The following is a 26,315-nucleotide window of genomic DNA, read 5'->3' as shown; positions in this document are numbered from 1 at the left end:
TTTCAGTTTTGTGAAGAGTTTAAAGAAAAGTGCCCTATCTGTGTTCCCTGTGGCTTGAGGTTGGCTGAGAAAACACAAATTGCCATCGTCAGGCATTTTGGCCTTCAGATCCTGGAACATGTTGTCAAGTAAGGAACTTTTGGATGTTACTACTGAAGTATGTGAGAAAGCAAATCTTTATTTCTTATATAACTCATAGAGATACTCTTTAGGTGAGTTGAAAAGAACAATCCCCAAGAAGAAATGAATGATCCCCAAAAGGTTATTAGAACCTCATGGGAATTCTCCTTTAGGACTTAACCTTTTTCTTCTTCTATGTAAAGTTGTAATTTCTTCTGTGTAAAATGCAAGGTACATAGAGTACTTAGCTTTCCATGAATGTTTGCTAATAGCTGCTAATCATTCAACCAGCATTTATTGAGCTGCTACTATATGCCTGACCTCAAAAAAAAAAAAATTAAAGGCACAATGCCTAATCAGAGATTGATTTACCTATACATTGATTTTTTTTTTATTAAGTTTGAAGGTGTGCGATCTCTTTACAGCCCAGCCAAAGCAGGATTATATGACAGTAACTGAAAACCCCTCCTAACTTGAGTCTCCTACCCACAGTGCTTGTCAGAAGAATCAGCTTGTAAGATTTAGCCTTGTTTTTTTGCTGGATTTGTGTTATTACCTTGTAACCAGCACAGAAATGGAGTTAGTGTTATCAAGATTATATTTTTCCAATTATGTTGTTACATTTCCCCCAGATGTATTTGCTTTTGGTCTTTGAAATTAAAGGGAAAAGCTGATTTGTGCACAAATTCTTTATTCTGATTAATGAACTGCTGTCTATATAAAACTCTTACCCAAGAATTTTTCTTCTTTTAACATTTTGGTTAAATATGGACTGATTTTTTATTCTTTGAAGAATACAAAATCAAAAGTATAGTTGCTTAATGAAATCACCAACATAATCTTAACAGAGGAATCAAAACTAGTCTCTTGTGAAAAGAAGACTTCTAATGTGGTTCTGTTGACTTTATGCATTTTGGTGGCCAGGTTTCGATGGAACAGCATGTCTCGATTGGAGAAGGTCTATCTGAAGAACAGTGTCATGGAGCTGATTGCAAATGTAAGGAATGGTTGCTTGGAAGACTTAATGTTTCCAAGGTAGCTTAGACAAAGTGTGACTTCTTCAGTGTAGCATTTATATAAAAATTCACTGGTTCTACATAAGTCAAATCAGATACTTTTTATAATATTAAATGTTATCTTTAAGGTAGAAAGAACCATCACCACAAGAATCATAATTCTTCACATTTTCATTACTAGGCTTAATTAATCCCTTATGTGTTGAGTTCTACTTTTTTTTTTAAAGATTTATTTATTAATGCACACAAGAACTAGGGTACAGGCCAGAGGTTTGGGGGGTGAGAGACCTACCAGAGAGAGAGTGGGGAACAGAACAGGCAGATTGAGTGAAATACACTGCTGAGGGGAGCAGCGGATAATTCAGTAGAGGCCTACTGTGCCATGTGGGTTGCTCCCTGGCCACCGGGGATCGAACTTGTGCTGCAGTGGCTGCGGATAACTTCATAGATTGCATCTTAACTCCTTGCGCCACCAGGGAGGCCCGTACTTTTATTTTTTTAAGATTGATTTCTATTTATTTCTGCATACAAGAACTGGGGTACAGAGGTACAGGGGAGTGAGAGGATTCACCAGAGCAGAGTGGGGAGCAGAACAGGTAGACCTGCTGAAATACACTGTTCAGAGGAACAAGGCGGCGAGACAGGAGAGGTCTGCTGTGCCGTGTGGGTCAGCTCCCTGGCCAGGGATCCAATTCATGCTGCAGTGGCTGGCAGTCGTTGGTGATAGCTTGATAGCCCTAAATTATATTGAAACTCTGTCCACTTTACTCTTTGTTTCCTTTCATTCCAGAGTGAACTATTATGTATGATACTAGCTATAAATATATGCAGGATGAATTTGTTTCAGGAGAATATAATTTGTTTCAAGAATGATTCATTTCAAGAATATGACTTTAAACATGTTTTAAATTTATTGGTTTTTTAAAAGATTTATTTTTATTTATTTTTGCATACCAGAACTGGGGCGTAGGCCAGAGGTGCAGGGTGTGAGAGGATTCACCAGAGACAGAATGGGAGCAGAACAGCCAGATCTACTGAAATACACTGCTGAGGGGAGCAGTGGGTGCGGCAGGAGAGGTCTGCTGCGCCATGTGGGTTAGCTCGCTGGCTGGGGATCGAAGTTGCAGTGGCTGGCAATAGCTTGATAGCACTGAGACTTTAACCCCTGAACCACCAGGGAGGTCCATGTTGTTTTAACCAAAGGCATAAAAAACGGAATTCCTACCCCTTTCTCATTCCAAAGTCTGTGCCTTTAATATTAAAAAAAAATTACCTTCCAATTTTTTTAATTAACTTAGCTTGTATTTTGCTAGTTCTGAAGGACTCGACAGAAGTCATAATTTATTAATCATGTTATGGGTTTCACCCCCACTATCAACTTTCCTAATTGGCATGATTTGATAGGTTATTTTTTGGGTCTGGGAACCCTCAAAAACTTTTCCATATAAATTACTGTAATAGCACTCCTGTACTTATAAAATAATTTACCAAATCATGCCAATAGGAATGTTCTACTTTTGGATACTGGAGGAAACCTCTATCAAACTTAGAAGAACAAAACCCAATAATGACCGTTCTGACTCTTCTAATACTAGGACTACTGGTAAACTATTCAGTTGCTGCCCCTTTTATCAGTCTCTCAATATTCTCTTTATTTCTATACTCTTCTACCAGTGTTGGCCCTCCCACAAAATGAAATGACCAATGAGTCTCTTCAGTTTATAAAGGGAAACAATAATGTCTTCCTTGCTCTGTGACAGCCATTTTATTAGCTGATGCAACTCTTACTTAAGCTTTAAGTGGGAAGAATGACTAGTGAGAATGCAGGACAAGTGACTCAGATACGGAGAACAGGTTTGTTTATTCTGTTTAAAAAGCAGGCCTGCTGATGAGTTTTGTACACCTTTACGGCCCAGTTTTTTTTTTCCTTGAATTCAATCTAGCAGATCTCTTAATGTCTCTTCTTCTTTCTCAGGGAACACTGGACATTTTGGAAGAGGAGAATCATATTAAAGATGTTCTATCTAGAATTGTAGTAGAAATGATCAAGCGGGAGTGGCCACAGCACTGGCCTGACATGCTTATAGAATTGGACACTCTTTCTAAACAAGGGGTATGGAATATAGCTGAATCAGTTCAGTTTCCTTTTGGTTTTTTTTTTTTAGGGTTTTTTGTTTGTTTGTTTGTTTTGGCTCTTCAGGGGTTTTTTGTTTTGTCAACAGAAAAGAGCCTTTGGGTATCCCTATAATGAAAAATGTTTTAGTTTAATTTAGCTTATTTCTAATGTTCTAGGAAACACAGACAGAATTAGTGATGTTTATCCTTTTGCGACTGGCAGAGGACGTAGTGACCTTTCAGACATTACCCCCTCAAAGAAGAAGGGATATCCAACAAACATTAACCCAGAACATGGAAAGGATCTTCAGCTTTCTACTAAACACCCTTCAAGAAAATGTAAATCAGTACCGGCAAGCGGTAAGGGGATACCCTATCTCTCAAAAGTCCTGTTTTCTTCTATGAGCGAATTTTTTTGTTTGTTTTTTAAAGTTAATTTTCAGCAAGGAACTAGGATATATCTAGTTCAACAACAACAAAGTCATTTTATGAGCTAAGAAGAAACAGATAACAGGAAAAAGTGGAACTAATTTTCTAAGAAATTCAATTCAATGAATTTCATGTGTTAGGGAAAAGTCTTTGTACAGTAAGAAAATTCTTAAAATAGTGTAAAAGTGAAAGTTAACTCCTAATATTTAAAAATTTCTAATAGGTCAGGATAATTATCCTTGTTATTTTTTATATCCCATTTAGGCCTGACCTCTTTTTCAGTGAAAACTTCGAAGTTATATTAACCTTGGCTACATGATCCCTTGTATTTTATTCCTCATGAGGATTTTCTTCTGCAGAAAAGAGCAAGCTGGATAAAGATACTGTCTTTCAACTTTTATGGTATTTAGCAGAGAGCCTTCAGAAGGAGACAGTGTGAAATTAGCCTAGTTTGGTGGTTCTCAGTGGGGGTGGTTTTGCCCCCCAGGTTGTCACAATAAGAGTGGGTACTGGCATCTAGCAGGTGGAGGCAAAGATGTTGCCAAACCTTCCATAATCCACAGAACAGTCCCCATTGATAAAGAATTACCCAATCCAAAATGTTGACAGTGCTGAGTAATAACTCTGATTTAGAATTCTCATAATACATACTTAACATATTAGGATTAATTAAAATTAGTTATTTTTTGTGTCCACAGCAGTTTCATTAGGTTTATTTTTCAGAACTGTGCTAGAAGCTTACACAGATATTGATAAGGTTATGAGCTATTAGGGTGGGGATGAACTCACAGTGGGCACCTAATTAACATCCAAAAAAATATTTTGAGTAAGTATTAAGCCTTCATCAGCCATAATCATATTTGTTTGAATTTTGCATATTATTTAATCCTCAAAATAACCCTAAGAGAAAGTATTATCTCCATTTTAGGAATAAGTATCCCAAGGTACAGATTATAATGTTGAAGATCTCCTAATAAATGTTTGTGGAATTTAAGCCCATCCTTTTATTAGAATGTACTCTTTCCCCCTGAATTTCTCCCCTAGCATTTTCAAAAGAAAATACCTGAGAAACATTTGCATTATATATATTATTGAGGATAAAGAAGGTATTTTCATTTCCCCTTCAGAGATTTAATCCCTAAGAGAAGGAGAACAAATTATGAATACTTAGATGTCCTAGAAATCTAGTCAACATACCAGATAAGGACTGATTGATTATAGCCTCACAAATATTAGAAATCTGTCCGCTGTGGTTTTTACCCGTAGTTTCATTCTCTCCATCTGTTAAACCAGGCTACCATTTGTGCCTAGAATTAGAGCACACCAAGAGCTGTTTTTTGTACCTTGAACTTCTTAGTTTCATCATAGGTTCCTTCTCTGATTCCATCACCCATTCCAGTACCTTCCCAATTGGGGAGAAGGTTGAACAGTAACAGATGAGGGATGAATGGGAGCACCTTCCTCCTGTCACCTGGCTCCGGCACTGGTCCCAGAGGCATGGACAATCTGAATGGGACTGAAAATTTGTTGGAGTGACTGGACTTGGCTGTTGTCAGTCGGATTCCTTTTCCTTCTTGGGCAGAACCAGTAGATATTGGTGAGAGGGTTCTACTTACCTGTACCCCATTAACACCTCTACCTGATTACTGCTGATGAAGGCTTAATACTTATTAAAAATATTTTTTTGAAAGTTAAAAAAATAGTAAAACAAATCCTTTCTGATTCTAATGGTAGTAAGTTTTCAGGTCTATGAGAAGTTGTTATTGCTGCTTGAATTATTTTTCCCTTAACTGTCTTTAGGAGTTATTCTTAATTTTAATTACAAAAGTTCCTCAGGAAACACATTAATTTTATACATGTATAAAGTATATAGAACTTAAAAAGTTTTATGGAATTTGAAATGTGAGGGTAACACTGGTAATTTACATTTACTAAATAGACATTTTCATATATTTAACATCCATATTTTTGGATATGTGGTTTTCCTATGGTTGCATCCATACATACATGGTCACAAAGTATATTCATTTAATTTCTTTTTTTTCTATTAGCATTACGTAATTTCAGTATACCATGGTCAGTTAGAATTTGCCTTTATTTTAATGTGGAAAGAAGCTAATACTTTGTTTTAAACTGTATTTCTCATCACTAGCAAAGTTGATTCTTACTCATTTTTCATCTGTTGTATTTCATTTTAAACTGTATGCTTAGAAATTATCTTTGTGGATCTTAATGTTCTAATAAGTTTGTGTAAGTGCCTTATATTAACTTCTGACCATTTTGTTAAAATAACCTGCCCTTGTTAGAGGAAATAACTAGTTATGCATTCTTAGTAAAGTTGTATTCTTTTCCAAGATTAAAGTTGATTCAGTATTTGAAAATCATTACTGACGAGCCTTAGTTATGGGGGTGGAAAGTTATTACCTAACCTTTTGCTCATTAAATACATTGGATCCTTATACTTCTTTTCTTTCAGAAGACAGATAATTCTCAGGAGTCAAAGGTAAGAGTTCTTTGTGGAGTTGGAAAGAGACTTCTTTAAGCCTATCAGGTACAGAGATGTATACACTAGTAGAGGGTGAGCTCAGTCTTATTTTATTTTATCATTGAGTTAGGTAGAGGGAGTCAAAATTACAGTATTTGAGATTTATTGAAGGGGATAAAATGGCCATACTTACCAATATGGTCTTATTACTGGATGTTGAGAATGCAATTATTGGAGAAGTGATTGCGTATCAGAAGAAAACCTTTGAATTCCCTATCAGTGACTCTTACATATTTAAAATCAATTTAAAAGAAAAAAATTGTATATTTTTTAGAATTATAAAATAGAAGGAGCACAGGTGTAATCAAAGCTTCCTTGTCTACTAGTGTGCCCTTAATGGTCAAAATGATTTTTTTCATGCAGGCCCAAGCACATTGTCGAGTAGGAGTTGCAGCACTGAATACTCTAGCAGGCTACATAGACTGGGTGTCCATGAGTCATATTACTGCTGAAAACTGTAAACTCCTGGAGATGTTGTGCCTGCTTCTAAATGAACAGGAACTTCAGTTGGGAGCAGCAGAGTGTCTTCTCATTGCAGTCAGCAGAAAAGTAAGCTACCACTTGAAAATGACTTTATCCTCAGACTCTGTGTGTGTGTATGTGTTTAATATTATGTTGTGGCATGGGGCCTCCCTGGTGGCGCAAGGGGTTAAGCACTGCACTATGAAGCAATCTGAAGCCTTTGCAGCACGAGTTTGATCCCCGGCCGGCCAGGGAGAAACCCCATGGCACAGCAGACCTCCTGCCTCGCCCACTGCTCCCCTCAGCAGTGTATTTCAGTCAGTCTGCCTGTTCTGTTCGCCACTGTCTCTGGTGAATCCTCTCACCGCTCTCCCCCATGTCCCCACACCCTCACTCCCCACACATACCTCTGGCATGTCACCCAGTTCTTATATGCATAAATAAATAAATCTTAAAAAAAAAAAATGTGGCAGAAAGACTTCTAAAAGTTTGGGCTTTTTTTTTTTTTTTTTAAGATTTATTTATTATTTATTTATACAAGCACTGGGTACAGTCAGAAGCGCAGGAGGGTGAGAGAATTCACCAGAGCCAGAGCCGGGAACAGAACAGCCAGACTGATGAAATACACTGCTGAGGGGAGCAGCGGGCAGCAGGAGAGGTCTGTGCGCGATGTTGGACCCTCACCGGCGGCCGGGGATCGAACCGGCGCTGCAGAGGCTGCAGGCAGCTTCGCAACCCAGCGCTCAACCGCTGCGCCACAGGGGAGGCCCTAAAAGTTTGGACTTTTTTACTGGACATCAATTTATTACATGCCTTTGACCCCTTTGGATAAGTTTGCCAGTATTCTATGGATATGCTGCAATATGCAGCATATAGAGATTTGTCATGGTACTTGGTTCTTAACATAGTTATGAACCTTGGACGTCACACTTAAGTACAGAGGTAAAATTAATATTAAAGATTAGCATGCAGTGTTATGTCAAAGAATCTTAGATAGAGGTTAACACTGACTATACATTCATGCATCTTATTCACACATCTCTTGACAGATACATCATTAGGTGAACCTGTGCAAACATCAGAGTGTAATAACACAAACCTAGATGGTATAGCCTACACTGCTAGTTGTGTGTATGCTATGTGATAACCTACTGGAGCCACCATTATATGTGTGGTTTGTCTCTACCCAAACATTGTTAAGCAATCCATTACTGTACCTATCTTTGCTAACATGACTTTTCTCCACAGACATGTTGTCATCAGATGTAATTTACTTTGCTTTCATTACAGCATTGTAGCCCTTACCCATTTTTAGTCAAATAGTTGGCCTTTTTCTAGTGTTTAGTCAGCTGCAGGGCTATGTGAGAATTATGAAGTGAGTATGTTGGATTATATAGAAAATGTTAATATTTGAAGACTCTTAATAATATTATTTGTATTACCCATGTTTCCCTAAAATTGGGTGTAGGGCAAGTTGGAAGACCGGAAGCCCTTGATGGTCTTATTTGGAGATGTTGCCATGCATTATATACTTGTTGCTGCCCGGTGAGTATCTACATTTCTGTATATTTTCTGATTTCTTTGTTATTTTTAGGTCTTCCTTGGATGTATTTAAAGTTCCTTTCTGTGTTCCTGAGAGTATTCTTTGTAGGAAAACCAGGCAGTCATTTAAAGGAACAATTCAACCATTTTGAAGACCTTATGCTGGAAATAAGTTGTGGCACCAGCCCACTTTCATAGTTTTTCCTATTCTCCCTAGGCAACTCATTTTGATTCTTTGTCTCTGGTCCGCAAGCCTCCTAGTAGCCTTGGTAACTAGGCCAGAGAAAGCTCTGGTCTGTTGCAGCAGAGTCTGTCTCAGGGCCTCCCTCAATTGCAGGACTCCAGATATTCCTCCCTGTTCTTCATCAAAGTAATCAATATCTGAAGTACAATATCTGAAGGTAGCAGGAGAGATGTGCTAAATGAGAAATGTGTGCATAAAACCTATAAACACATTTATATCCTGAAATAATGACTTATTTTCTCTCAGTGCTCTAGAAAATATGAAAACATTTCCTGATAAGTATTTCTTACTAGTGAGTCAGACTGTCTTTCGCAGATAATTGAAACTGTTGTAGTACCCTCTTTTCACTACTTTCGACTTGCTCTTGGTCTCAAGGACATGAAAAGATGTGAGGCGCATATGTATTACCTAAACCCTCTTACTGCCAATTCTTCAACAGCTTTTATGCTGACTTTCCTGTGGAGACTACAGCTCTGTTTAAAGGGATCCTGTCTTTTGGGTGACCATTGTAGTTACTGTTTCTAAACCCCATGTTTTTATTATTTTTTTATCTTTTTTTTAAAGATTTGTTTATTTTTATACAAGAGCTGGGGTACAGGCCAGAGTTGTGGGAGGTGAGAGGATTCACCAGAGACAGAGTGAGGAGCAGAACAGGCAGACGACCAAAATACACTGCTGAGGGGAGCAGCAGGTGAGACAGGAGAGGTCTGCCACGCCATGTGAGAATCTCCCTGGCCGGCCAGGAATCGAACCCGCGCTGCAGAGGCTGCGGACAGCTTTACAGCGCTGCGCTCAACCCGCTGCGCCACAGGGGAGGCCCAAGCCCCGTGTTTTTAGTTCCATAAATACCATGACATCTACACTACGGTGTCCCATCTCTGTACTCCTGGATCCAGTGTGTAAAACTGATTTAAACCCAGGTAGACATATTCCAGAGCCTGCACTGGAAACTATAACACCATTTACTGCCCTTCAACATCACTAGAACTTAGTCTTGCTTACTGCAAGGGCCATGTTTTTTACATTATATTCTGTTGCCTTCAGACTGCAACCAATAACAGCTGCTGTCCACGCTAGTCATTAATTCCTGTTACTATGAATAGTCCTGCATCTTTTTGGTTCAGATTTGCCACTAAATCTTTTATAAAATTTTTTTTTTATTTGACAGCTCTTGTATTCTAAAATAGCAGATAAGGGATTATAGACCTTAACTAAATGACTTAAAGAAAGAAAGCCCAGAGTTATGTTTATATTGAGTCTTTTTTTTTTTTTAAGATTTATTTATTTATGGGCCTCCCTGGTGACAAAGGGGGTTAAGCACTGCACTGTGAAGCAATCCACGAGTTCCATCCCTGGCCAGCCAGGGAGCAACCCACATGGCGCAGCAAACCTCTCCTGTCTCGCCCGCTGCTCCCCTCAGCAGTATGTTTCAGTCAGTCTGCCTGTTCTGCGCCCCGCCCCCCACCCCGCCTCGCTCTCTGGTGAATCCTCTCACCCCCCACACCTCTGGCCTGTACCCAAGCTGTTGTATGCTTATGCAAACAGGAAGACTGACTGAAACACACTGCTGAGGGGAACAGGGGCAAGTCAGGAGAGGTCTGCTTCGCCATGTGGGTTGCTTCCTGGCTGGGGATGGAACTCTTGCTACAGTGGCTGCGGCGAGCTTCATAGGTTGCGTCTTAACCCCTTGCCCCACCAGGGAGACCCTACAGTCTTCATTTTTTTAAGACTTGATTATTTTAGAGAAGTTTTGGGTTCACCACAAAACTGAAAGGAAAGTAGAGAGATTTGTTCTTGCCCCCACACTTACATAGTCCCCCATTATTAGAATGGTGCATTTGTTAGAACTGATGAACCTACACTGGCTTATCATAATCATCCAAAGTCCAGGGTTTATCTTAGGGTTCATTCTATGAGTTTTGACAAATGCATTTTGACCTGGGTCCACCACTGTTTAGAATCGTCTAGAGTATTTTCTCTGACCTGGAAATATTCTGTGCTCTGCCTATTCTTCCCTACTCCTCTAATCCACTCCCTGACAATTGACCTACTTTATCCATATTTTTTCCTTTTCCAGAATGTCATAATTGGAAGCATACGATATGTAACTTTTTCAGATTGGCTTCTTTCACATAGTAATATGCACTTAATGGTACCTCTGTATCTTTTTATGACTCACTTCTTTTCATGCTGAATAATTTCATTACCTGGATGGACCAGAGTTTATACTTTCAGCAGGATATGGTTGCTTCCAAGTTTTGACCGTTATGATTAAAGCAACTATAAACATTTTTTTGTAGGTTTTTATGTGGACTTAAAATTTCAATTCCTTTGGGGAAAACAAGCACAAATGCTAAATTGTTTGGTAAGAGTATGCTTAGTTTTATAAGAAACTGTCAAACTGCTTTCCAAAGTATGGGTACCTTTTTGAATTTCCACAACTAATGAGTGATAGTTCCTGTTGCTTAACATCCTGATTACATCTGGTGGGCTCAGTGTTCTGGATTTTGGCCTTTATAATAGGTTTGTAGTAATAGGTGTGTAGCATCTTGGTTGTTATAATCAATGACATATAATGTGGAGCATCTTTTCATACTTTTATTTGCTATCTGTGTAGCAAATAAATTTCATTTTGGTGAAATGTCTGTTAAGGTCTTTGGCCCATTTTTTAATCAAGCTGTTTTCTTGTTGAATTTTAAGAGTTTTTGTACATTTTGAATAATGGTCTTTTTTAGATATGTCTTTGCAATTCTGTGACTTGTCTTCTCATACTTTTGATTATAGTCCTTTTAATTTTGTCAGTAGTATAAAGACTTGTTACATGTTCCCCTAGAGATCTGAATCCTCCCTGGGTATCAACTAATGTCTTTTATATAGCCTGTATGCATTGTTTTATGGAGTCATGCTCAGAGTTTATTATCCCAAACACCCACGGACCACATACTGCCCAAGAACTAGAGTGTCCTTTGGGAGATGAGATTGCATTAAATCCTGCTCCTCATCAATCTTTCATGTTTGATTTTTTTTTTAACTTTTAATAACTATGAATGTTGAAGCACAGGTCACATATAGCTCTATTTAAGACCCTTTGGCTCTTTTGATGTGCATCTAATAACACTATTTTCTCATCTTACAGGACTGCTGATGGAGGAGGCTTAGTAGAAAGACACTATGTCTTCCTGAAGAGACTCTGTCAAGTGTTGTGTGCTTTGGGCAATCAGCTATGTGCATTGCTGGTGAGCACTTGCTTTCTGGAGACTTGGGGCCATTTAAGGAGAGCATTTAGGAAGACATATATACATAAAGGGTGACAGATGCCACTGATTTTAGCTTGGTAGAGTCACCTCCTATAAATTATTTCATGAGATTCTATTAATTTATTTTAATAGGGCTTGAATGATACAAAATTCTTTTAAACAAGTCAGTTATTAATATCAGTGACAAACATACATCTTTTATTCCATGTAGTCAACATTTCTATTATGATTTTGATACTTGTCTGCAAAGTATTTCCTTTTTAAGTTCTATTAGATCATGAAACATTACGAATTTGAATAAAAAACCTCTTCCAATGTCTAAAGAATATATTTATTATTGGATCATAAAAAAAATTATAGTCTGATTGACCTGGAAATGACTGTGTTTAGGGACATATTTAGTCCTTAATCTTATAAGTTGAAAGGTAGGTCATTGATATTTGCAGACATTTGCACTTGATGTTATGCTTTTTGTGGTGGCTTGAATCATTAGGGCTTCAGGCATAAGACATACACCACTAAGTAATTATTTACTATATTGGGTCATAGAGATGTGGATAGACCAGATCTGAAAAAAAAAAATAATACGAATTTCTTCTTTTTGTGATTTCTGGAATGAATACTTTCTTTCATTTTATTGTTTGACCACAGAATGAGTTTCAGAGATGATGAAATGTGTTTTAATAATGATGATTAAAGAGGTAAGGCAGCTTTCCTATTTTGGTAAGCCCTAGAAATGATGCCTTCCTTTGATTGCAGGACATATAATGTCCTTTCACAACTGATTTTTTTCTCAAAGTGGACATAACCTTAGGGTGTTATTATCTTCATAATAAATAAAAGATTAATCACTTGGCTTTTTCTCTTATCACCTCCCAATTCAAAAATGTTTGTGTCTTCATAGCCCAACTAGATCCTCAGTTGGGCCCAGTACACTGAAGCCTCAGCACAATCTTCTTTGTTTTTTTAATTTTTTCCAGAAAATTGGTTTAGTCTGCCCACCATAGCCACTCTGCTCCCTGTTATGATGTCACTTTCCCTGGGTATACAGAGAATCATTGCCCTTCTTGTACTGTGTCACTTTGAGGGGTTAATACTTGTCACACTTCTTATAGAATGTCTGTCAGGTTTTAATGACTTTCACATTGCTTGTGAGACTGCTGTCAGCACAGAAGGTGTAAAACTGAAATTTGCATTTGTTACTCTACTCCTCCCACTTCCCACCATTCATCCGCCATCAGCATCGTTAATGTAGTGACGTTTTTATCCTACAGGGTGTGGATTCTGATGTAGAAACTCCAACAAACTTTGAAAAATACCTGGAATCTTTTCTTGCTTTCACAACCCATCCAAGTCAGGTAAATTTTATGCAGGTAACTTTTTATTATTTTTAGTTAAATAAATCAAAGTCAAGCACTATGGCCTGAAGTATATACAGCTTGTGTATAAAGTATGACTAATAAGGACCTAGGAAATAACTATAACATCATTTCATTAAGAATTGTTGAGTCTTATTGAACCAAACATGATTCTGTCTAGGTAAGCAGTTTTTCCCCTCAGGTAATGCCTTCTGATAATTCTCAGTTAAGCGTGAGAGGTATGTCCCAGGTGATTTGCTACTAAAGATATTTTATATACAAAAGTTTAATTGTGTTATTAAATTTTATCCAATTTAAGATTTTACTTGCAATATCACTGAGATTCCTATATTCTTCCCTGCATAAAAGAGAAAGTTGTAGAGTTCCACTGATACTACAAGAAATGCAGACCTTACTAACAGGTGGTACATCATAAACAGTCATAACCAGTGCATTACAGTATGGACTGTTTCAAAGTATTATAGGTTTATTTCCATGAAAAAAATACAGTTGCTTATTTCTGGGCTAAGTGATAGTCTTGGTTTTAAACTCTTAAGTCCTTAAGTTGGGATTTTTCTGCTTTTTAGTTTCTACGCTCTTCAACTCAGATGACTTGGGGAGCCCTCTTCCGGCATGAGATCCTATCCCGTGACCCTTTGCTATCAGCAATAATACCAAAATATCTTCGTGCTTCTATGACTAATTTGGTCAAGGTATGCAATGGAAATCTGAACATTTGGGTTGTAGATGAATAAGACCTTGATTGGCGTCTGTCACAGCCAAGTCTTAGTCACTAGATACCTCCTTTGCACATATTATTCTCCTAATCCTCAAAAAGAAAACAGTCCATACATGTTTTTTGTATTTTGGAGCACTTACGTGTTAAGTATTGGACTAGATCTTAGGAAAAAAGTAGTAGTAGGTCAAGAAAAGTGACCATGTCTATACAATATGGTAGGTAATTACTTCTCAGAGGTTAAAAGCAGGTAGGAGGTAGAGATAGAGGATTCTAACAAGTGATACCTAATCGTTTCTGAAAGTTTAGTGAGATGACGAAAGATGAAAGATGAATGAGCAGGGACTGAGTGTAGAAGCAGAGCTTGCTACCTCATTAAGAGATACTTATGAATTCCCTGAGATCTGCTAAGAGCTCTTGCAGCTGATAGATGCGTGATTTTTTTTTATAAGTTTCTATGTCTGATTTTTTTTTTTCACATTTTATTTAAATTTTATTTTTTATATTCCCCATATAATTACAACCCCCTTATTTTGACCCCAAACCCTCCTTTCCCCTCCCGCCACCCCCCAGAGAGTGTCTCTGGTTCATAGTTGTTTGTTGATTTTGATATTTTCTTTCTTATAGTTATTCTTTTTCCTGGTCCCTTATTTAAGTTTTCTAGATTCCTGCTATGAGTGAGACCATCCGGTATTTTCCTTTTTCTTTCTGGCTTATTTCTCAGAGCATGATCCCTTCCAGCTCCAAAAATGTGGAACGCTTCACGAATTTGCGTGTCATCCTTGTGCAGGGGCCATGCTAATCTTCTCTGTATTGTTCCAATTTTAGTATATGTGCTGCCAAAGCGAGCACTAGATGCTTAATCTTGATTTGTAAAATTAGTGACTGGGACCAATAAATAGTTCCCTAATTTACTCAAGGAATTCACGTAGCACACAACATACCATGGTTTAGGTTTCTGCCGTTGTCCAGTATTTTTTAGTTGAAAAATATAATATTCCGTGCTTATTCTTAGGGTTCAATTCTTTTTCATTTGTTGCATGTTATATTTAGCATTTTGTCTTGGGACATCTTTATACCCGAAGAACCCAAACAAATTTCAGCATTTGATTCTCTGTAAGGAACCTGGAAGAGAGTATCAAATAATTCTCTTTTCTACAACTCTCAGGATTACTGGACCTAGGAACAAATTGTGGACTTAGGATAGAGCAGAAGTAGTTATTTATCAAAATGTCTTGGACAACACTTAACTTCTTAAATTAGAAATCATTGGGGTGGGCCTCCCCGGTGGCGCAGCGGTTGAGCGCTGGGTTGCAAAGCTGCCCACGGCCTCTGCAGCGCCGGTTCAATCCCTGGCTGCTCCTGGGTCACCGGAGGAGGGTCCCAAATGGCACGCAGACCTCTCCTGCCGCCTGCTGCTCCCCTCAGCAGTGTGCTTCAGTCCTTCTGCCTGCTCTGCTCCCCACTCTGGCTCTGGTGGGTTCTCGCCCTCCCGCGCTTCTGACTGTGCCCAGTGCTTGTATAAATAAATAAAAATAAATCTTTAAAAAAAAAAATCATTGGGGGCCTCCCTGGTTGCACAAGAGGTTATTAAGCACCCACTATGAAGCTTGTGAAGCCTCTGCAGCACAAGTTCAATTCCCAGCCGGCCAGGGAGCTTCCCACATGACGCAGCAGACCTCTCCTGTCTTCACCCGCTGCTCCCCTTAGCAGTGTATTTCAGTCAGTCTGCCTGTTCTGTTCCCTACTCTGACTCTGGTGAAATCCTCTCACCCCTTGCACCTCTGGCCTATACCCCAGTTTTTGTATGCATAAATAAATAAATCTTTAAAAAAAATAAAATCATTGAGCTAGCCTCCCTGGTGGCGCAGGGCTTAAAGTCTCAGCACTGTCAAGCTATTGCCAACCACTGCAGCATGAGTTCGATCCCCAGCCAGGGAGATAACCCACATGGCGCAGCAGATCCCTCCTCTCTCCCCCGCTACTCCCCTCAGCAGTGTGTTTCAGTAGATCCTCCTGTTCTGCTCCCCACTCTGTCTCTGGTGAATCCTCTCACCCCCCTGTACCTCTGGCCTATACCCCAGTTCTTGTATGCATAATAAATTTTTTAAAAATATTTAAAAAGAATTCATAGCGCTTCTGGAATTTAACACTTTTGGAAGGTTCATTGTCATTCCCTACTCCCATTATATTTCTTTCCAGATGGGCTTTCCTTCTAAAACAGACAGTCCTAGCTGTGAATATTCTCGATTTGATTTTGATAGCGATGAGGACTTCAATGCTTTCTTCAACTGTAAGTGATATTCACCTGGAATTTCTCTCAGCAGTCTGAGAATGACATCTAGTGTTATGAATCATGACTGACCCTTGGGATTCTTTATGAAGGAGCCTCAAATCTGGAGAACAGCCTGTTTAAAATTAGTTTCACACTGAGAGGGTGCTCAGATTGCACTCATTCCATGCACAGCATTGTCATATACTGCCTTTGCACTTTGATGTGTAGAGATAATCACTGTACTTAAAGTACTCTTGGTTTTTTTTATACTTAGGATTTCCTACCATTCTTACTTTGTATGTCTTCTCGGGGTGTGGGGGGGGGGACCTCTATTTATATCCTAGTTTTATTCTGAGTTTCCTGTATCCTATCTCCCTTTACCCCCCTTTTTTTTTAAATAACAGATTTATTGAGATATAATTCATTTACTCATTTACTGTACTCTTCAACCATTTGTCATATTACAATTCAGTGAGGTTTTTTGGTTTGTTTTTCATAGTTGTGTATTTGTCACCCCAGTCAATTTTAGAACATTTTCATGACTCCAATAAGAAACCATTTCCTGGGCCTCCCCAGTGATGCAGCACTGTGAAGCTGTCCACAGCCTCTGCCGTGCAGGTTCAATTCCCAGCCAGCCAGGGAGATTCCCACATGGCGCGGCAGACCTCTCCTGCCTCACTCGCTGCTCCTCTCAGCATTGCTTTTAGTCCATCTACCTGTTCTGCTCCTCACTCTGACTCTGGTGAATCCTTTCACCCTCCCATGCCTCTGACCTATACCCCAGCTCTTATATAAAAATAAATAAATCTTTAAAAAAAAAAAAAAAAAAAAAACAGAAAAAAGAAGCCATTTCCCAGTTCCCGCATGCCTCCCAACTCTGGGCAAGCACTAACAATCTACTTTCTATTTTTCATCTATTCTGAACCTTTCACATAAATGCAATTATACAATAAGTGGCCTTTTGTAACTGCCTTCTTTCACTTAGCATAATGTTTTTAAAATTCATCTATGTTGTAGCATGTATCAGGATTTCATTTCTTTTTATTGCCAATAACATTTTATTGTGCGGATATATACATTTTTACTTATTCATCATATGTTGATGGATATTTGAATTGTTTTCACTTGGCTATTAAGAATAACATTGCTATAGACATTTGTGTGCAAGTTTTTATGTGGACATGTTCTTCTTTCTCTTTGGTATATACCTAGGAAGAGTTATTGGATCATACGGAATTCCATGTTTAATGTTTTGAGGAACTGCCAGGCTGTTTTTCACAGCAACTGTACCATCCTGACTCCTTTTAATTCCAACAAATATGGGAGACCACTTTTAGTTTGCCATTTACAGGATCTAGCTGGTAGGACAACTTCCAGAGATGATTTATTTTTGGAGTTTTCTGGGTTTGTTATTGTAATCAAAGCACAAGTCTACAAAACAGAGTCTCTCTGATCATTTCCCCCCGGGATGGATAAATAAATAAATACTAATTAAGTATACCTATTATTATGTTCCAGTTATTGATTCATGTCTTTCTCTTGGCAGCCTCCCGGGCCCAACAAGGAGAGGTATTGAGGTTAGCGTGTCGTTTAGATCCCAAGACTAGCTTCCAGATGGCTGGAGAGTGGCTAAAATATCAGCTAACAACGTCTGTTGACACTGGATCCACGAACTGTAAGTTTTTAAATTTTGAACATTAGTGAAGTATTGTACCAAAACTGTACAGAGGAAATAAACTTTCTGGGCTACACTTTAGAACAGTATGGTAGTAGTGTTAAAAAAATAGCTTTTCTTACTGCCCAGTTCCATCCTAGGAAGCGAGTCTTTTCATTTGCACATGTAGACAGAAAGCAGATAATATCAGACTTCAAATCTATTTAAATTAAGGTAAAATCATGTCCCTATCAGGTTTTGCCTTTATTTTTCTCATAACAGAATCAACCATTTGTTTATTGTTGATTTTATTACTTCACTTCAAGCACCATTTTAACAAATTGCATATCTAGACCTAACTTTTTAAAGCTTTCAACTAAATTCTTAAATAGCACCTCTCCTAAACTCAGAGAGAATGTCAGCCTAACATAGTAGATGGGAGCACTATATCCAAGCAAGAAAATTCATAAGTATTTTTGCTGTGCTTTGCTGTTTGATGTGCTTTGATGATACTTATGAACTCTTAAGAGGGTAGCAAAGTTCTGTAGACCTAGCCCTTGCAATTTTCCTGAGACAACTGAATGTGAAGCAGCATTTTTTTTTCTAAAAATTTATTTTTATTTATACAAGAGCTGGGGTACAGGCCAGAGTCGTGAGAGGGTGAGAGGATTCACCACAGACAGAGCAGGGAGCAGAACAGGCAGATGGACCGAAGGCATTGCTGAGGGGAGCAGCGGACAAGACAGGAGAGCTCCGCCTTGCCATGTGGGATTCTCCCTGGCCGGCCGGAAATAGAACCGGAGCTGCGGAGGCTGCGGACAGCTTCACAGCCTGGTGCTCAACCTGTTGCACCACTGGGGAGGCCCTGAAGCAGCATTTTTTAGAATTTTATGTCAGTTCCTTATTGAAGGACTTCTTATGGTCTCAAATTTCTTACTTATTTTCAGTTTCGTGGGCAAACTATAGAGGGGAAGCTGGGGGAGAGGGAAGGAGAAATTAATATTTATCAGTTTCCGCTCATTGGCCAAGCATCGTTTTTGATACTTATCTGTATATTCTCATTCAGTAGTACCCTAATGGTTGTACAGATAAGGCGCTCAAAGGTTAACTCAGACTGCTCATTGTTAGAGGGGGAGGCTGGAGAGGGGCTCTTCTTTGATTTTATTCTTCTCCTAGATTAAGTAGATGGGTTATCATGTTTCTTCAATTGCAAAATTACCAAATGGTCTAAGTTGCCATTTTCTGTGTCTTCTATGATCCTACAATGTTTATATGTGTGTGAGTGTGTGTCTTAAAATCTTGTTCTCCTACAGCTGCAACTGGAAAAGGCAGCCTATGCTCCATCTTCTCACCTTCATTCGTTCAGTGGGAAGCCATGACTTTATTTTTGGAAAGTGTGATCAACCAGATGTTTCGAACTGTAGATAAAGAAGTAAGTTACTGTTTCTTATGTTAATTGCATAATGATTTTGGTCTTTTTAAATCTGGGAAAGGGATAGGAAAATCTGTGGTTGTGTATCTTATAAAAGAGGAAACAAACTCACAGAGGTTAAATAATGTACTCAAATTAAAATAGCAAAGTGGAGACTCAAGCTCTGGTCTCTCTGACTGTAAACCCTACAATGTGTAGTACTCATTTTAAGATGATAATAAGATGGAAAGAAAAGTAATAATAAGATGAGCCTGATAGTTCAATGAGCCACAGGTAAGATTGCTCTCGTAGGGAGAATAGTGATGGAAACCTTGAATTGGAAACTCTTACAGGATGTTTGCCATTAAGCATTCTTTTCATCCTCTTCCTTGAATAATCTGAGTAAATAGTTACCCTACTCTTTTTTTTTTTTTAAGATTTATTTTTATACAAGAATCAGGATACAGGCCAGATGCACGGGAGGGTGAGAGGATTCACCGGAGACAGAGTGGGGAACAGAACAGGCAGACTGAGGAAATACACTGCTGAGGGGAGCAGCAGGTGAGACAGGAGAGATCTGCTTCGCCATGTGGGATTCTCGCCTTCTGGCCGGGATCAAACCCGCGCTGCAGAGGCTGCGGACAGCTTCACAGTGCAGCACTCAACCGCCTATGCCACCAGGGAGGCCCTGTGCCACTAGGGCCTACTCTTAATAATATTTATTACATTAAGTATATCTGTAATTAGTTGGATAACAACATACCATATTAATAGTGTTAGGTTAAAACATTTGGATCACTCATTTTGGGGTAACTACATCTAGTGTAGTCTACCTTCATTTTATTTTATTTTATTTTATTTTATTTATTTATTTTGTGGGACCCTCGCCGGCGGCCAGGAAACGAATCCGCGCACAGAGGCTGCGGGCAGCCTCGCAGCCCAGCGCTCAACCGCTGTGCCACCAGGGGAGGTCCTACATTCATTTTAGAAAAACTCTTTTAAGTCCCCTGAAAATAAATGACATATCATGCTTTTTCTCACAAGTGCATACAGTCAGAAACATTCACCTGCGTCCTTTATCATATCCTTTTATAATAAGCCAGTAAACTGTCTCCCTCGGTTCTTTGAGTTGCTCTAGCAAAAGACATAGGGAAAGGGCTCATGGGAACCTCCACTTTATATGGGGGTAGGGTTGGAGATTTAGGGCAGAAACTCAACAGTATTACAAATAACAATATAGAGTCAGAAATTCATAGTAGCAAATGGGAATGTTAAACAGGCTGAATCCTGTCACCTGCACGCTCCTGGACATATAATGTGTTACAGCTTCACTAACAAGTAGGTGATCAAGTTCACCTATGTATTCACCCATTCTGACCTATTTCACTTTGGTGAAGAAAAAAAGGTTTGTGTCAGAGTTGTACTTTAAGTCATTAACAAACCTAAATATTACCATTTGGATTGTCCTAATGAAAAAAGATATTCAGTTCTGTTTTTGTCCTTAGCACTCATTCTGACTTAGGTCTTACTTCATATTGTCACCTTATCTTTTTCCAATTTACTCCTGTATTCATTCTAGACTTTTTTTTTTTTTTTTTTTTGCATTGAAGAACTGGGTTGTAGGCCAGAGGTGTTGGGGGCAATGGGGAGGATTCACCAGATACAGAGTGGGGAGCAGAACAGGCAGATTTATTGAAATACACTGCTGAGGGGAGCAGCAGGCAAGACAGGAGAGGTCTGCTGAGCCATGTGGGTTTCTCCCTGGCCAGGAATCAAACTCAGGCCAGAGTGATGATAGTGCTGAGACTTAACCCCTAGGCCACCAGGGAGGCCTTGTACTTTTTGATCAACTTGTATTTGGTATCTTGACTGCTATCATATTTAAGGATTTACTGTACAATCCAGCCTACATCTAAGTAGGTACCAAACCCCTGCCCAACTATATTGCTAGTGCTTTCATTCATCGTAAAGACAAATACTTGATAAACCCTTATCATTTCATTCTCCTGCCTTTCGATAGGATCTTACCCACATATTTGGATCCATTCAAGATGTCTAACTTAAAAAATACCAAGAAAAGGGCCTCCCCGGTGGCGCAGCGGTTGAGCGCTGGGTTGCGAAGCTGCCCGCAGCCTCTGCAGCGCCGGTTTGATCCCCGGCTGCTCCCTGGCCACCGGAGGAGGGTCCCACATGGCGCAGACCCCTCCTGCCGCCCACTGCTTCCCTCAGCGGTGTGCTTCGGTCCTTCTGCCTGCTCTGCTCCCCGCTCTGGCTCTGGTGAATTCTCTCACCCTCCCGCGCTTCTGACTGCACCCAGTACTTGTATGTACAAATAAATAAATAAATAAATCTTTAAAAAAAAAAAAAAAATAAATAAATAAAAAATACCAAGAAAAGAAATAGGGCCATTTCCCTTGATTTGATAAATAGGGCCATTTCCTTTGATTTGCCACACTTAATCTAATACGCTAACTCTAATTACTATAATACTTATTCTAATGGATAAATCCCTTCTAAACCTGAAAAGGGATTAACAGTAAAAAAAAAAAGGCAAGATTTAGGGTCTCCCTGGTGACTCAGGGGTTAAAGATAGTGCTGTCAAGCTGTCGCCAGCCATTGCAGCACAAGTTCGATCCCAGGCCGGCCAGGGGCAACCCATATGGTGCAGCAGACCTCTCCACTCTCGCCCGCTGCTCCCTCAGCAGTGTGTTTCAGTGGATCCGCCTGTTCTGCTCTCCACTCTCTGGTGAAACCTCTCACCCCCTGCATCTCTGGTCTACGCCCCAGTTCTTATATGCATAAATAAATAAATCTTTAAGGGAAAAAAAATGCAAGATTTAAGAAAGATTTCTCACCTAGATTTTTGAACAAATTCAGAATACCATTTGAAATAAATCAACATAAGAGCAGATAAAATTATCAACTCTTGATTTCATTTGTTCATATGCCACTTGTGGAGATCGTGTCAGATCCCACAGGTTACGGGCTCAATCCCACAAGACTGCTTCCACCCCACTTCAGATGCCAGTTGCAAGTAGTAGGTTTCAGATTACCCACAATTTCAATCTGACTTGGCTGCAAATTGGGGGCCCATGACTCCTTCCTCGGGTTCGATTAATTTGCCAGAGCAACTCAGGGAAACAGCTTACTTGTGATTACTGGTTAATTATAAAAGCGTTTGATAAAAGATACAGATGAATGTCCAGATGGAAGAGATGCATAGAGTGAGGTATTTGGGAAGGGACATGTTTCCCTGTCCACTCTCCCCATACCTCCACCTATTCACCAACCTGGAAGCTATCCGAAGTTTCTACTATTGGAATTTTATGGAAGCTTTATCATGTAAGCATGATTAATCATTGACTCCATTCTCAAAAGAATGAAGTTGTGCTGAAAATTCCAAGCTTCTAATCAGGACTTGATCTTTCCAGTGACCTGCCTTCATCCAGGAGCCCACCCAGAGTCACCTCATTAGAACAAAAGATGTTCCTTATTTTCCAGGAAATTATAAAAATTTTAGGAGTCTCATGTGAGGAACCAGGGGTCTAAGATCAAATATTCTAGTGCTCTTATCACATGAGGAAAATTTTATGGGTTTTAGGAGCTCTGTTTCAGGAACTGTGGGCAGAAGTCAGTTTTTATTTTCTATTATTTTTTCTGTTAAACTTCAGTGAAAGAGTTTCACTAAGAGGTTCTTTGACTAAAAAGATTAAAAAGCTATTCATCTAATCCATAGTGACATTAACTAAGCTTGTTTTTCCAGTAGTATGAGAGAATGTTAGGTAGAGCCATGCTTTAGTGGGAATAATGTAAGGAATAACTTTGCAGGAAAAAAGTCAGTTTGAAGATGAGGTTGATTTTTAGGTAGAGCCATGCTTTAGTGGGAATAATGTACGGAATAATTTTGCAGGAAAAAAGTGAGTTTGAAGATGAGGATTGATTTGCCTCCCAAAACAGTAAAAATAAAGCTACAGTATTTTAAAGCAATGTAGTATTGGGTCTTCCTGATGGCGCAGGGGTTAAAGTCTCAGCACTATCAAGCTATCACCAGCCACTGTGGCATGAGTTTGATCTCCAGCCAGGGAGCTAACCTGCATGGCACAGCACACCTCTCCTGTCTTGACCACTGCTCCCCTCAGCATTATATTTCAGTAGATCCACCTGTTCTGCTCCCCACTGTCTCTGGTGAATCCTCTTAGCCCCCCACACCTCTGGCCTACACCCCAGTTCTTATATGTATAAATTAAAAAAAACTTAAAAAAAAAAAATGGCAATGTAGTACTGTAGTGCTGTGGCATTAGACACAGCTTATTGGAACAAAATAGCCGAGGAACAACTTGAAGGATACATAAGCATCCCAAAGAGATCCCAAAGGATTGGATCATTTTATAAATAGCATTGGAGAAAATTGGGCAGCAGGCTCCCTAAAATGGAAAACAGTGAAAGTAAGTAATCACAAAAGTTAATGGCTTTAACTACACATGTTTTTAACATAAAATAAACTTTAAAAAGTGAACATGGAAAAATAATTTGCAGTAAATGTGGATGCGATTGATATCCTTACTTGAAAAGCTTGTATCCCAAACATTGCTTTTCGAACAGAATTGTTATCACAACTTTGTAGACTAACTTGGCACCATCTAGTTGAAGATATATATAGCCTTACAACCTGGCAACTCCACACATAAGTCTGTACTATGAAGAAACCCTACATGTGTACTGGCCCATAGAAGCTTAGTGTGTTTAGCCAAGATAAAAGTTTAATATACACTAATAGATTGCAAAGTATACATTGTAACATATTCATAGCACAGTGAAAACGATCTAGGGTTACATTGTAAAAAAGGATGATTTTCACAAACATAATATTCACCCAAAACAGCAAGCTACAAAAGTAGCCATGCAATACTGTATAATCAAGAATATGTGCATTTGTGACAAAAGCGAATAGAAATGAAGGAATTCATGAACTTAACATCAAATTTTCACCCACCCAGGGACTGAAAAGGAGGATGTGTACATAAGTATCCACTGTGTCAGTAACATTGTACTTCTTTACAGTGGTCATAGGAAGGCTTCCTGAAGTGTTGCTTAGAGCTTTTTTAAAGGCCTGGAATGTTTTACAGTAAGATTTTTTTTTTTTTTAATAAATTGATAAGAAAAACACTGGAAACCAATAGAAAAATAGATAAAATTAGTATGAAGTCAACCTCATTAGTAATCAAATAAACTCATTTTCTTTACTTAATAAGCAAACTTTTAGTGAATAAACTCCCTGATGCTGAGAACATTGTAAGAAGGGTATATGGATGGATAAATAATAAATTAACATATCTAAAAAAGGAAAACAGAAGACTTAAAATTATTTCAGACCTTTTGACCCAATAATTGTAGCCATCCCTGAATCCCTGAAAGTCTCTCAATCAAATGAAATAATTGAAAATGTTGGGCCTCCCAGGTGGTGCAGCGGGTTGAGCGCAGTGCTGTGGAGCTATCCGCAGCCTCTACAGCACAGGTTTGATTCCTGGCCGGCCAGGGAGATACCCACATGGCACAGCAGACCTCTCCTGTCTCGCCCACTGCTCCCCTCAGCAATGTTTCGGTCATCTGCCTGTTCTGCTTCCCTCTCTGTCTCTGGTGAATTCTCTCACCTCCTGCACCTCTGGCCTGTACCCCAGTTCTTGTATAAATAAATAGCTCTTTTAAAAAAAAAAAAAAAAAAAAAGCCTGAAAAACCACTGAGGGCTCCAGGATTCTCCTTAAAAAAATAATAATAATAATTGAAAATGTAGCCAAAATTTTTTTGCTAAGACCTAGATTAGCTTTACTTAAAATAGTGAAGAACTGGAAATAGTCTCAATTTCTAATAGTAGGTAATGCTGCATCCCTCAGTGGCATGTGGCAACATTTATGAAACTGTTTAATGACCTGGGGTCATGCTTAGAATTTTAAGGAATAAAAAGTAGTGTCTAAGTACGTATGTGGGACCCATGTTATATATTTATAAATTAAAGACTATAAAGGAAATTTAGCAGAAATGGTTATCAGCTGTGTCAACCTCCTTTTCATGCCTCTATTACAGGAACTTCCTGTTAATGATGGAATAGAACTATTGCAGATGGTACTGAACTTTGACACCAAGGATCCCCTCATCCTGTCCTGTGTACTCACTAATGTCTCAGCGCTCTTTCCATTTGTCACATATAGACCAGAGTTTCTGCCTCAGGTCTTCTCTAAGGTAAACTCTAACTCCTTTGTCAATTCTGTTTTGGCATTTCTAAGTTCCTTATTTTTGTTACTCTTTTTTGAAAATGTGTGAGATAAGCTAAGAGAATTTGTTCATTTATCAAATATTCAGTAGATCAGGCATCATACTAGAAGAAAAACCTTACCCTGTAGGAGTATTCTGTTTGTCTTTAAGAAAGACATGTAAACAATATTATACTTATGTGGTGCTGCAATTAATAGACTGTACAGTGAAATGAAAAAGAATACCTAAAGGAGGGTTTCAGAGTGTGCTTTGAGATTGGAAGGGAATTTATGAGAGCAAATGTTGGTATGAGCAGTTTTTGGGTTTCCAGCTTAGGTGACTGAGCAGTGGAGCACAACCTGGATAAAAGTTCTAGGTCAGGAAGAAGGAAGAGCAGGAGTATATGGAAAAGAAGGGGGTGAGTTCCATTTTGGAATATTATATTTGAAGAATGTCTCCAACATCTTATGTGGAGAGACATTACAATAATAGACTGAGGTTAAGGTCTAGACTGAAACTTTTATGAGATAAAATTAAGGCATCATCATCAAGAGATGCTAAAGAATAGCATCTCTAGTGAAATAAAGGAGAAAGTATGTGTAGGTAGAGTTAGACATGTAGCTCAAGCAGGGAACCCTGGGGATCACCGTTATTGGGGAGGCACGCAAAGAATGAAAAGCCCCAGGGAAGAAAAAAAAGTAGCCAGAGAAATGAAGATAATATGTTACCAAGGCCACGTAGAGCTTCTAAAAGGTGGTCTCATTTGTTGCAACAGAAAATCTCTAAGAATTGGAGAACTCCTTTGTGTTTTTCAATTAGACCTTTGTTAGTGTTATGCCATCATAATGGGTAGGGCAACCGTCATTGCATTGGGCTAGGAATAAATTGAAATTCTGAAATG

At 38.9% G+C, this 26,315-nt stretch overlaps 1 protein-coding gene and 1 non-coding gene across 2 annotated transcripts in view; one reads left to right on the top strand and one right to left on the bottom strand.

Annotated features, from left to right (window-relative positions):
• XPO5 (exportin 5) overlaps nt 1-26,315 on the top strand; it is a 58,136-nt gene that overhangs the window by 1,596 nt on the left and 30,225 nt on the right. The window contains exons 2-15 of the mRNA XM_037519783.2: nt 7-128; nt 1,045-1,117; nt 3,112-3,249; nt 3,429-3,611; nt 6,157-6,183; nt 6,589-6,774; nt 8,156-8,232; nt 11,610-11,709; nt 13,005-13,088; nt 13,676-13,801; nt 16,027-16,117; nt 17,646-17,774; nt 19,067-19,185; nt 25,247-25,402. Coding sequence (XP_037375680.1) covers nt 7-128; nt 1,045-1,117; nt 3,112-3,249; nt 3,429-3,611; nt 6,157-6,183; nt 6,589-6,774; nt 8,156-8,232; nt 11,610-11,709; nt 13,005-13,088; nt 13,676-13,801; nt 16,027-16,117; nt 17,646-17,774; nt 19,067-19,185; nt 25,247-25,402 — 1,611 coding nt within the window. The remainder of the gene's footprint in view (nt 1-6; nt 129-1,044; nt 1,118-3,111; nt 3,250-3,428; nt 3,612-6,156; nt 6,184-6,588; nt 6,775-8,155; nt 8,233-11,609; nt 11,710-13,004; nt 13,089-13,675; nt 13,802-16,026; nt 16,118-17,645; nt 17,775-19,066; nt 19,186-25,246; nt 25,403-26,315) is intronic.
• On the bottom strand, nt 14,570-14,676 carry LOC119253679 (U6 spliceosomal RNA). The gene has a single exon (XR_005127193.1). It is a non-coding gene; the product is annotated as a U6 spliceosomal RNA (small nuclear RNA).

The sequence above is a fragment of the Talpa occidentalis genome, unplaced genomic scaffold (assembly GCF_014898055.3).
Source record: "Talpa occidentalis isolate TD23 unplaced genomic scaffold, MPIMG_talOcc4v2.1 talOcc4.2, whole genome shotgun sequence".
In the NCBI taxonomy this organism is placed as follows: domain Eukaryota; kingdom Metazoa; phylum Chordata; class Mammalia; order Eulipotyphla; family Talpidae; genus Talpa; species Talpa occidentalis.
Note: the sequence above shows the minus strand (reverse complement) of the source record. Positions and strands in the feature narration are given on the sequence as shown.